The following is a 12950-nucleotide window of genomic DNA, read 5'->3' on the forward strand; positions in this document are numbered from 1 at the left end:
GTTAGAACTCCCACAAAAGGTGGAACAACAGGTATCCTCTTCAAATCTGTTTTACGTTTCTAAAGAAAGAAATATCTACTTTCCCTGTAGATGAGATGATTGAAGAAATTATTCTAAAAGAGTGGGAGAAGACAGATGCTTCCTATTTTGCCAAGGGTACAAAAGCTATATCCTTTTGCAATGGAAGAAGAAATGATTTGGGAGAAAACTCCTAAAGGTGAATGCGGCAGTGTCCAGACTTTCCAGAAAGACTACTAACGGTTGAAGATGTAATGTCTTTTCTGATCCCGATGGATAAAGAAATCTTATCTGGTGTTGGGACCTACATCAGTGTCTAGAGCAAGGCAGATGTGGCTGCAGAACATAGAGGTGACTTTAAAAGAAGGAGTCAACAGGAGAGACATTATTGAAGCTTTAGCGGAACTGAAGTTGGCTACAGATTTTGTAACATAGGCTTCGGTGGACATGGTTAGGTCATCATCTAGAGCTATGGCCCTATCGGTTGCTGCAAGAAAAGCCTGATGGAATGCAGATAAAGCTTCTAAGATGAATTTGTGCAACTTACCTTTTGAAGGCCAAATGCTTTTTGGAGCAAAATTAGAAGATATAATTAAAAGAGTGTGATAGGTGGCAAGAGCAAGTTCTTGCCTCAGAAAAATAAGGTTTCAAAGCCAATGGAGTTTTGGTCAGACAGATCTTCCTTTTGGAACAAAACAGAAAAATTTCAGGTCCAGACAGTCTACTCAGTGGAGAGGAGGTCAATATTTCCTCTTCAAAGCCCAGAGAGGTAAAGGAACATGGGCCAAGCCAGAAAAGAGATTCTGAATCATTGACAGTCCATGCTTTAGAAATACCCAGAAGATTGACATATTTTGTAGAAGTGTGGATAAAGTCAATAAGCGATCAGTGGGTATTGAAAACATTATGGCAAGGTTATTATCTGGAATTCAGAGAATCATTGGTGTTATCAAAGGTTCCCAGTGCAACACATCAGAGAGAAGTGATGATAACATTTGTGCAACAATTGTTAAAGGATGAAGCCATTTTTCCAGTCCCACAAAAGTTTCAGGGACAAGGAATTTACTCGATTCTGTTCATGTTAAGGAAAAAGACAGGAGACTTTTGTCCAGTCTTGGATTTAAGGCTGATATATATATTTCTACAAAAAAGAGATTCAGGATGGAATCCATTTTTTTCAATAATAAAAGAGATTCAGACAGGGGATTGGCTTCTGTCATTAGATTTAAAAGTTGCATACTTCCATGTCCCGATTGCGACCAAATATTCCTAAAATTTGCTCTAATCCAAGATCTACATTATCAGTTTTCTTGCCTTTCATTCGGGCTGGCAAAATCATCTTGAGTGTTCTTAAAAATTCTGCAATTGCATATAGCAAAGATCAGGAGAAGAGGAATTCAGATATTCCATTATCTGGACGACATTTTGATGAAGTTGCAAGACCGAGGTTTTGACTCGGCAAAGAGATAGTCATCAAGATCATGGCTGGGTTTTAAATCAGGAGAAAAGTCAGCCGATACCTTCCCAAGATTTGATATATTTAGTGGCAGGTTTCTAACAGCACAAGGCTTAGTGACGCTAACAGACGAGAAGAAATAAAAGAAATAAATGGTAGTGAATCTGATGCAGAAACCCTGGAGCTCAGCTTGGGAAGTGAGCAGTGTACTCCAAACTTAGACATTTCCAATATTAAAATGGGCATGGTGGCAGGTCAGGCCCCTACAGAACATGTTTCTGAGTCAATGGGATGCAGGGGTTCAAGACTGGAATCAGAAGATCTTAATGCAAGCTCAAACCAAAGAGAAGTTGAGTAGTGGCTGATGGAAGACAATTTGTCAAGGGGATATTCTTTAGAAGCATCCAAATGGAAAGTGTTGAAAACAGACTCCAGTCGTATGGGTGGGGAGTACAAGTAGAAGATCAATATCATCAAGATTTTTGGGAGAAGGAGGAACAGGTACTGCCAGCCAATGTATTGGTACTGAGGGCAGTGTGGAGAGCGATTCAAAAGTGTTGTCAGATGTTGAGAGGAACAGCACTGTTAGTCAAGATTGACAATATGGCAGCAGTCTCTTACATAAGGAAACAAGGGGGGACTCACAGCCAGAGTCTCATGAAGGAGCTAAACCCAATCATGACTTGGGCGGAGACAAATCTACAGGACATTTCAGCTATCCACCTCCAAGAAAAACAAATTTTCTAAACCGTACAATGATAAACAGGTAGGAATTGAACCCAGAAGTATTTGCACAGATTGTACAGAAGTGGGGCCTTCCGGATGTGGATCTGATGGCCATGAAGAACAATCGGAAGGTAGAAATATTTTTTTCCCGATTCACCTGCAATCAGACAGCAGCAGTGGATGCCCTTCAACAGAATTGGAGTGTGCGTCCTCCAACACCTCTAATTCCTCACATGTTGAGGAAGATCAGAACAAAAAGGGCAGATGTAATTGCAATTATTCCAGATTGACCAAGGAGAAGTTAGTACCCGATGCTCAATCCATGGTGATAAAGAGACTGAGTGCTGCCTCAGAGGGTAGATCTGTTGAGTCAGGGTCCTGTCAAACACACCCAATCCGCAGATCTTAAGCCTCACAGCTTGGAGGTTGAAAGGGAAAAAGGGCCTTTCTAAACCAGTAATCAATACGATGCTGTCTGCTAGAAAGATTTCTACAAACAGAACTTATGATAGAATCTGGAGTATCTTTTCAGAATGGTGCAATGAAAAGCAAATAACTAAGGAGCATGTAGATATTAATCAGCTTCTAAATTGTTTACAGGCGGGGTTTGATAAAGGACTAAGCTTTAGGGTAATGTCACACTGAGCGTTTTGGGGAGATTTAGTCACCTGGCGACTAATCGTCTCGTTTTTGCGGCGACCAATCTCCCCGAACTCCTTCCCTCACTCTGCGCTGGCTAAAATGAAAAGTCGTCTGAAGTTTCCTTGTGAGGCAGCTTCGGGCGTCTTCGGAAAATGAATCGAGTGTAATTTTTCATTTTAGCCAGCGCAGAGTGAGGGAAGGCGTTCGGGGAGATTGGTCGCCACAAAGACGAGGCGATTAGTCGCCAGGCGACTAAATCTCCCTGAAGCACTCAGTGTGACCTTACCCTAAAAACCCTGAAACTACAGGTGTCTGCTATTTCAGCTTTCACAGGGGTACAGTGATCAAAGAATAAGAACATTTGAAAATGTATGGCTGAGTTTTACATTTTAGGCCTCCAGTAAAGACACTATCAGCATTGTGGCATCTGCCATTGGTAATACAGGCTCTTACAGAGAAACCTTTCAAACCCATAAAAGAAATATCACATCAAAAGTGATCTGAGGTGAGAGGAAGTTATATAGAGTAATTAGTTAAATTAATTTCTGTCCTATCAGAAAGTGAGGGCAGGGAAATACCCATAGGTGTGAATGCCGCCCATAGTAACCAGAAAACGAAAATTACCGTAAGTATGAAAAATTTTCTGTTTTGTTGGAGATCCAAGCCATGTAATCAATAAAGGCTTTTTAAGTATACCTCTACTGATGGTGCTGTGACGTCTATTGGAATTGTATGATCGGGCTGAAGTGAACAACTCTATACATGCGCCTGCAATTAATCCTTTGCATCAAAAGCTTGGTAAGTGCTGACCAATTGCAATTTTTTATATGGCTACAAAACAGACAATATAGATAATTGGCTTTGTTAAGACACTGTTGGGGGAATGAAATAAAAGTTGGTAACAGAAAAAATATTTTCAATGCAAAAATTTATGTCTTTGTGTGAATAAATTTTCCTTTGTGCAAATTTAATATAGCTTTTGCCAACCCAGAAACTGTTTAGCGACCACTTCTGACAGTGGAAGTAAGTTTGTGACTTTTATAGTTTGCGCCAATGCGCAGTGAATGTAATAAAAGTTCTTCCTGAAAGTTATGTTTGCTCCAAAAGATTAACAACAACTTCAAGCACTTCTTAAAGGAGAAGGAAACCCCCTAGGTGCAAAAATCCCTCCTCCCCCCTGGCCTACCTATCCCCCCGGGCAACTGCCCCTAACATTTTATATTATGTAGAGAGTGATGCTCTAATACAATTTGCAATTGTTTTTTTTTTTTTTAGGAATTTCAACCTACGAAAAGCCTCTGATGAAGTCGTTAAGCGACAAAATGCGTTAGGCACAGCAAACTGACATCACAACTAAGCGCCCAGGAAGGAGCAAGTGGAGAAGCGTGTGAAGGAAACGCTGGTCGAAACCTGAACCACAAATCACTAAAGATCCAAGAAACTGGAGACGATATAGAGAAAGATGTTTTGCCTGTTTTAATCCACTTAAATGTGAGTGTAACCAATTGGTTTTTATTATTGAAAAATAAAGAAGTTTTTACACTATCTGCGCTTTCTAAACTTCCCCTAGCAAGAAGGATCAACAAAAAGTTTTGCATTCTACAAGCTCTGATATGCACAAAATAATTTGAACGTTTGTAAGTACCCACTTTAAACAAACGCACGTGGTGGAGTGTAAAGAGTTAATTGCACTATAGGTTGAGCAAAACCATATGGTGTTGTGGACTATAACGCTCTAACTAAATACTACACTATTATTTTTTCTCTTTTCCTTCATATTATTCCCCTGAGCTTTGATTAGCACTGACCTATTTGAACTTTGGATTGCTGCTGTTTTACTCGAGGAGAAACTAGGACTGTTGGGTCGGAAAATAAGGGGATATTTCAGAAACTTTGGTCACACGAAAAATATTTTTATTTTTTGGTTTGTAGTATGCCTGTAATGAAACCCAGAGTTCTGCTCCGCAGGGACAAAGATAAGAAATGTATCAACTAAATGTATCAATTTAGAACATTTCACAGGGTCGGCGACCCCCCCTCCCAGAGGTGCTTCAGAAGGTAAAAAATGACACTTTACACTTATATATTAGAAAAACGGTCACACTTGGGGGCCGATTCACTAACTTCGAGTGAAGGATTCGAAGTAAAAAAACTTCGAATTTCAAAGTTTTTTTTGGGCTACTTCGACCATCGAATGGGCTACTTCGACCTCGAATCGAAGGATTCGAAGTAAAAATCGGTCGACTATTCGACCATTCGATAGTCGAAGTACTGTCTCTTTAAAAAAAACTTCGACCCCCTAGTACCGAAGTCAATGTTAGCCTATGGGGAAGGTCCACATAGGCTTGGCTAACTTTTTTTGATCGAAGGATATTCCTTCGATCGTTGGATTTAAATCCTTCGAAACGTTGGATTTAAATCCTTCGAATCGTTGGATTTAAATCCTTCGAATCGTTGGATTTAGATCCTTCGAATCGTTGCATTTAAATCCTTCGAATCGTTGCATTTAAATCCTTCGAATCGTTGCATTTAAATCCTTCGAATCGTTGCATTTAAATCCTTCGAATCGTTGCATTTAAATCCTTCGAATCGTTGCATTTAAATCCTTTGAATCGTTGCATTTAAATCCTTTGAATCGTTGCATTTAAATCCTTCCAATCGTTCGATTCGAAGGATTTAATCATTCGATCGAAGGAATAATCCTTCGATCGTACTATCTGCGCTAAATCCTTCGCCTTCGATATTCGAAGGATTTTAGTGTCCTAGTCGAATATCGAGGGTTAATTAACCCTCGATATTCGACCCATAGTGAATCGGCTCCATAGACAATAGAAAGTCATTGGGAAAAGTTGTTAGTTCTGGTGATCTATCTGAAAACAACTAGTTGTTTGAAGGTGAACCTCCCATTTAAGTGCCATGTTTTTCTAAACCCTTGCTTGTTACTTAATGCTTCTTTTTTATAACAGCAACTGATTGAAAAGCTCTTTCAAATACTATAAATGTGTTGCTATATGCATTTTCCTCTATCGTTGATCTACTTGAAACAGGCTTTAGCCCAATTCTATCTTGTTATCCCAGGGCAGCCAGCAGAGAACGATACAACCCTCTGGGAGGACTGTGGGCTCTACAGCAGCAATTGCCTTGAGACATTTTGTGAAGTTGTGCGTTGCTTGGCGGTTGAACTCGATTTGCAGTTGTAACGTTGTCACACAGGACAAGTGTTCTAGAATGTGCCTTTGCTTCTATTCCGCTTCCGGCAAGAAGCAACACAATGTAACAGATTTTACACGGAATTTCTACATTGCTGTCATCTGGTGGCAAGAATTCGGGCTGCCTGGACGCCTACCGTTGCGCCTTCAGCCGGCACTCCCAAGATTGTCCATTCAAAACTGAAGCCACCAATCGTATAGCGATGCCGGTTCACATTAGCCAATGAGCGCTGCTACCGCCTCGACCGCGGATATATTAGAGCCTCTCTGGGCGGGAGCTGCCAGTTGCCTTGTTGGCGGAGACCCGTAGCGCGTCTACAGTCAACGGAGCCAGAGCGGGTGGCTGGAAGAGGACGGATCTTTATCTGCTCTTTTAATAACTGCTATCAGGCCGCACAAATTAAATCACAAAATGGTGAGTTCTAACGCGTGACGCAGGGCGCATTCAAATGATCTGCGCGGGAGCCATAGACCGTGACACTAACTTGAAGTCAGTTTAAGTTAATACTAGTACTTCATTGTTAAGTCGGTGACTTTCATCTTATTCACTAGACTAAAGCGTTCGACAGCGTTTAGAATACTTCAAATGTAACTGTTTATCCCTCCTCTTTAACTTCTGAATTCGAAGAGTTGGGAGAACCGCGTTTCTGATTGGGTGCCGTGTGCTTCCGCCGATGACTATCATAGATTAGGGGAATGTTCTTCGATGTGACCGGTACTATTGCCGCTTGGAAGTTCTGATTTCTTTTTCTGCTCACGTGTGCGTCAGAGGCCTATGGCTGTCTGGGTGGGGCGGAAGGAGCAAGTCTTGGCTGGGTGATCAACGTCACTTGTGTAAAAGATCGGGGAGGGGGATTACTCGGTTCCGCCCATTGAACAGGATGAGCCGGTTTCCAGCGCGCTTGCCTGCAGAGATGTTCCCTCAAGGGGGCGCTCTACACAAAAGGGTTGTAATGGGCCACGTGATAAACCGGTCTGTGCGCATTATTACGTTTTTGTTTTTATATATATAACCAACCACTAATGAGACTCGTGCTTCAAAATAACTTTTAGGCTTGTGAACGCGCCATTGTTTCGCCATTGGCAAAATCGTTCTATCCAATTTAGGAGGTGTGTTTAGTACGTTCTGTTAATGCTGAATGACCTTGTTTTAAGGCATATAGCACATTCAATTGTCTGTGAATTCATCCTTCGACTAGTTCCCTGTTCAAGTAAAGAATAAAGCAAGTCTAGGGCAAGGCATCAAAATAAGCACTGGAAAAAGCCACGTCAGCCATAAACCCTTTAAAGATGGCTGCAGGACACTCCCAGCAGATGAAAATGGCTTCACAGTGACCTCTGCAGTTGATCTGTCAGACTAGTCGCTTAAACAAGACGGCTAGAAATAATTTAGTAACAATACAGAGGCTCCCCTTCTTAGTTGGGGTTACTGTGACTATACTGTACTTCTAATCCTGTAAATGGAAGGTGTCATAAACAGGTGTTTGGCATTTCCCTGCTGAATGAAGTACACCGACAGAGCGTAGTTGTGTGTGTTTTATTTCTTTTAAAAGCATCCTCTCTGTTTTTATGGATTCTTTCTCCTGCAACAGTGTAGCAAAAGCCAGATTATGTAGTAGTGGATCATAGGCATGTTTAGGCTTTCACTGGTCAAAAAAGCCCACCTATACTAGTCCACAGGCTTGCCTCGTAAATGCTTTGACATTGGAAATGTGTTGTTGTTTGGCAATGTGGAATGAGCATTTTTCAATGATCATGTGAATATAGTTGCAGCCAGGGTCAGCGCATTTACAAGGTTACAATTGTGGGCTTTTTGCCACTGGAGTGACAGTGCTTTGTGTGCTGTTACCTAATCTGCTGTCTTGTAGAGGTAAAACAATTTGCTCAGGCCAACTTGGCCCAGAATGTGGGTAGAGAAATGGGACATCATCCAATTGTTTGGTGATCTTTTTAGATGAACAGATCTTCCCATGTGTGCCCAGTTTACTTTATTCCATTCTGAAAATTAATTTTTGATATCTTGATTTTGAAAGTAGCAAAGGGAAAAGTCCATCTAGGGAAAGGTAAAGGCTTTTCAATACTTGCAGAATGCTAAATTTTCTATCTCCTTTCAGCCTACAAAAATGTTAGGTATGTTTTATGAAAACAGGCTTAACAGGCCCTGCTCTCTTGACCTTTTGAAGTGAGCATGTTCAATGTGTTCCACTCAAAAAGGCTCATGCACAGTATAATTCTATTGTTAAATCAGGTGTGCACGTCAAAAGGCAGGCCTGCTTGTAAATGGGGGGAAAAAAAGACAAATATTGACAGACAGGGTAATTGAAGAGAGCTTACAAAGGTTCATATGAACCTGGAAACTGGCAGGCCAGAGCTGCACTTATAAAATGGTGGTGGCCACGAGGGAGTGTATTTGAGGATATAAAATGGTGGGTATGGACTAAAGGACACTTACCTTTGTGCCAAAACTGCTGTAGTAACAATATTCAGTGTCCTTTAGTACATATTTTATTATTAACATGTATTTATATAGCGCCAACATATTGCGTAGCACTGTGCTACAGCAGTTTGGCACAAAGGTTATAGTTATTAACAAAACATATATATTTTTATTTAAGGTGGTATCTTAGGGTGATTGTGGCCACCTAAATCTAGAACATTTGTAGAGGGGTCCATATTTGTTCTGTAAAGTTCATGTAATATGTATATTTAATGAGAGGCTGATTTTTTTTTTTTTTTTTTTAACATGTGATTTCCTTTGGCATTATGGTGATCAGTAATTTTTTGTCTTCCCAGCGTGAGTGTATATCTGTCCATGTTGGCCAGGCTGGAGTTCAGATCGGTAATGCATGCTGGGAGCTTTACTGCCTAGAACATGGGATCCAACCAGATGGTCAGATGCCTAGTGATAAAACAATTGGAGGTGGAGATGATTCCTTCAATACTTTCTTTAGTGAGACTGGAGCAGGCAAACATGTACCGAGAGCAGTATTTGTAGACCTGGAATCTGCAGTCATAGGTATGCGTTCACCTCTTCTTTGTATGTCCTGTCATTTCTAAATACTTTGTACAAGAAAATGGGAAGCTGTTGTGGAACCTTGCTTGAGAGAGCTTTCTTTCCTATTTCACTTTGCTGCCCTTGTTTAAGGGGCACGTATTACATAAAAAAACATTACTCCACTGAAGAAAATCACCCTACTTTAGTGGTCTGCCCCTGACAATGGGAGGAAGCTTGTGTGCAGAAGAAGTGGGTAAGAATAAGTCCAAAATTATGTCTTATTCTTTGTGTGCTGGCCTCAACATTGAACTACAATGCCGTTTTATTTTGCTAATAAACACTAGTTTTGCAATAATAAACCGGAGGCATCAATGTGCATTCTGTATTTGCTAGATTCTACTTTCCTACCCACAAAGGATTGAGGGCTTTATCATGAACTAATAATTTATTTATTTTTAAAATAATACACATGTGTAAACTTGTAATGTAATTAAGACCAGTAAATTAATGCGATTTCCACTGCTTATGCATAGACATGTTCTCTTCTAGATGAGGTTCGTAATGGGACATATAGGCAGCTCTTTCACCCTGAGCAGCTTATAACTGGTAAGGAGGATGCTGCCAATAATTATGCACGTGGGCACTACACTGTAGGAAAAGAGATCATTGACCTGGTACTGGAAAGAGTTCGGAAACTGGTAAGTTGATGTAGTATTTATTATAAAGTTGGTTTGTAGGGTTACCGTGTATGATGGGCTTGTCTTAGTCCTGAAAATAAAGAACCCAGAATCCTGCTATGTGCCTAAGGACTTCTACCTACATAGTTTAGCAGGAGGAGACTTACCTGTAACCAACCTTGTGAACTCCTGTTTGCTTGAATGGAAAACTGATGTAAAGTGTCTGTAATGGCACTATCTGGCATTTCCATTCAGGGGAATAAGATGGCTCAAGAGGTTTCAGCTGAAACTGAAATAAGCTGGCTGAGAAGACTCCTATTAAAGAACTGCTCTTGGTGATATATTACATTGCATTATTTGGGTGCTTCACTGCCTGGAGTAATTGCTCTCAATGGTAGTTGCCTAAACTGCTAGTTTCCTTGTAGGGTTTGGCTAACTGTTGCATTTCTCAGTGATTGTTGCCTGACCAGAGATTGCAGATCCAGATGGCCTTGTTTGGTTGCACACAGGTGTTTTCTTAATCAGTGTTTTAAGAGCCAAAATTCCCCAATCTGATATTTTGCATTTAGAGTGCTGAAAGATCTGGCGTCTGGTGCTTGTCCATGTGCCTGGAGGGGGGGGGGGGGGCATGATGTCATAAGGATGATGGCAGAAGGGGAGATTTGTCACCCACAATTAAATCTGTGCTGCCACTGAGAGAATTTCTCCAGAAAATGCTTACCCACTGGCAATAAAGTCAGTCCCTGGTATGTCACCTTACAAGGCCATTTTTCTTAAGAGGCCATTTTTTGCATTCAAAGCAGTGCGGATGTTCAGCAACAGTTTATTGCCAATGGGAGGGCATTTTTGGGAGACTTTGCCCGCAGTAGCCAGGTGTAACTGGGGGCAACCAATTTCTCCTTAATGGTAGCTTACCATTACAATAACTCGGTCTAATGTAGACCGTGATATTATGAGACCATTTGTAAATGGTCTTTCCTTTTATTTATATGGCCTTTTCTAAAGAAAAAAAAAATGTTTTTGTTCTTTTTCAGGCTGACCAATGCACAGGTCTTCAAGGCTTTCTGATTTTCCACAGCTTTGGAGGAGGAACAGGATCTGGATTTACATCCTTGCTTATGGAGAGGCTATCTGTGGATTATGGCAAGAAGTCCAAGCTGGAATTTGCCATCTATCCAGCCCCTCAAGTGTCAACAGCTGTAGTTGAGCCCTATAATTCGATTCTTACCACACACACTACACTGGAGCACTCTGACTGTGCATTTATGGTGGATAATGAGGCAATTTATGACATATGTAGGCGGAATCTGGACATTGAGCGTCCATCCTACACCAATTTGAACCGTCTTATTGGCCAGATAGTCTCTTCTATCACAGCCTCCTTACGCTTTGATGGGGCCCTCAATGTGGACTTAACAGAATTCCAGACCAATTTGGTTCCATATCCACGTATACACTTCCCTCTTGTAACTTACTCTCCCATAATTTCCGCTGAGAAGGCGTACCATGAGCAGCTCTCTGTGTCTGAAATCACAAATGCCTGTTTTGAGCCATCTAACCAGATGGTAAAATGTGACCCTCGACATGGCAAGTACATGGCCTGCTGCATGTTATACCGTGGAGATGTTGTTCCAAAGGATGTGAATGCTGCAATTGCAGCAATCAAGACCAAACGTACTATACAGTTTGTGGACTGGTGCCCAACAGGTTTTAAGGTAAGCCTAAAAGACATCCCTAGTAAATCTGAGTGCCTAACCCTATGATTGCTTTAAAAAAAAAAAAAAATTGCTTTTTGCCACCTGGATGCATGAACCACCCATGGTTTAGTAGCAGGCCTTGAATATCCAAGATAAATTCCTTAAGATTTTATTTTGAAATTTAATGTGTGCTTATGTAGTTTAGCAATCCTGCATTAAACTTAAAGCGCAGTTGGCATATTGAATAACCTTTTGAATGCTTTCTTTCATAGGTGGGAATAAATTACCAGCCACCTACCGTGGTTCCAAATGGTGATCTCGCTAAAGTGCAGCGTGCGGTCTGTATGCTCAGCAACACAACCGCTATTGCTGAAGCCTGGGCACGCCTGGACCATAAGTTTGACCTTATGTATGCGAAACGAGCTTTTGTGCATTGGTATGTTGGTGAAGGCATGGAGGAGGGTGAATTTTCTGAGGCACGAGAAGATCTTGCTGCTTTAGAAAAGGATTATGAGGAAGTGGGCACGGACTCTACTGAGGGAGATGATGATGAAGGAGAGGAATATTAAATGTCGTTTCAAACAAGTGCATTATACAGAATGTCATTCCTGGCATAGCTGCTTGAAATAAACGTTTTTATTCCAAGTTATACTTTGTCTCTAACTTTATTTCTTATTCTTTTTGGTTTTACTAAATTATACTTATTTTTCATCAGTCTTAAACATGTTAGCATTTGGGTGTCTTTCTTTGGCCTGAAATAGGGTTTCTGTAAAACCTGTCAGCTGTTTTTCAAAATCCCTGCCCCACCTAGTCAGAAAATCTTCTTGTATAACTTGTTCGGTTGCAACACTGCATTTTAAGACTACAGGTTGTTGCAACGCTGAGATGCCAGAACGGATCACAACCAGAGATCTGCAGTAGCCAAGATGCAAAGGGAATATTTACACGTGTGAATTTTCCCTTCATCTAACTTCACCACTTTTGTAGGTGTATTTTCACAACAAATATTGTATATCTACTAAAAGTCGTAAGTTCACTTTTTCAAGAGAAATGTGATGCATATTCTCCTGGTGTAAAGTCTCTACAAATTCACCAGTATATTTTCCCCATACAGTAGTGATGGTGAAAATTATTTAGAGACGCTATTAAATGAACATTAACGCCAAAAAAATGAAAGTGTTTTCAAGTAATGAAAATATCATGTACTGTTGTCCTGCACTACTAAAACTGTTGTTTGCTTCGGAAACACTACTATAGTTCATATAAACAAGCTGCTTTGTAGCAATGAAGGAAATTGGGGAAAAAAAAGCATATATAGTACAGGATAAATAGTGAAAAAAAGATACATCATTATGTTCTACAGAGCTTATCTTCCATTTGATCTGTAACCAGAGCCTTTTCTCCTTTGAATGGCTAAACGGCAGCTTGTCTATGTAAACAATAGTAGTTTTACCAGTGCAGAGCAACACTACGGTATATTTTTATTACTTTAAAACAGTTGAATTTTTTGATGTTACTGTTACTTTAATT

The 12950-nt window shown here is 40.6% G+C and overlaps 1 protein-coding gene across 1 annotated transcript; it reads left to right on the forward strand.

Annotated features, from left to right (window-relative positions):
* Positions 1-6353: 6353 nt before the first annotated feature.
* Positions 6354-12069, forward strand: tuba5.S (tubulin alpha 5 S homeolog; the record flags this gene model as incomplete). The annotated part of the gene is given in 5 exon segments (NM_001086054.1): positions 6354-6466; positions 8845-9067; positions 9596-9744; positions 10758-11438; positions 11693-12069. Coding segments are annotated over 5 exon segments (1353 nt in total). The 3' UTR covers positions 11990-12069.
* Positions 12070-12950: the final 881 nt, after the last annotated feature.

This window comes from Xenopus laevis, chromosome 2S, assembly GCF_017654675.1.
Source record: "Xenopus laevis strain J_2021 chromosome 2S, Xenopus_laevis_v10.1, whole genome shotgun sequence".
Taxonomy (NCBI): Eukaryota; Metazoa; Chordata; class Amphibia; order Anura; family Pipidae; genus Xenopus; species Xenopus laevis.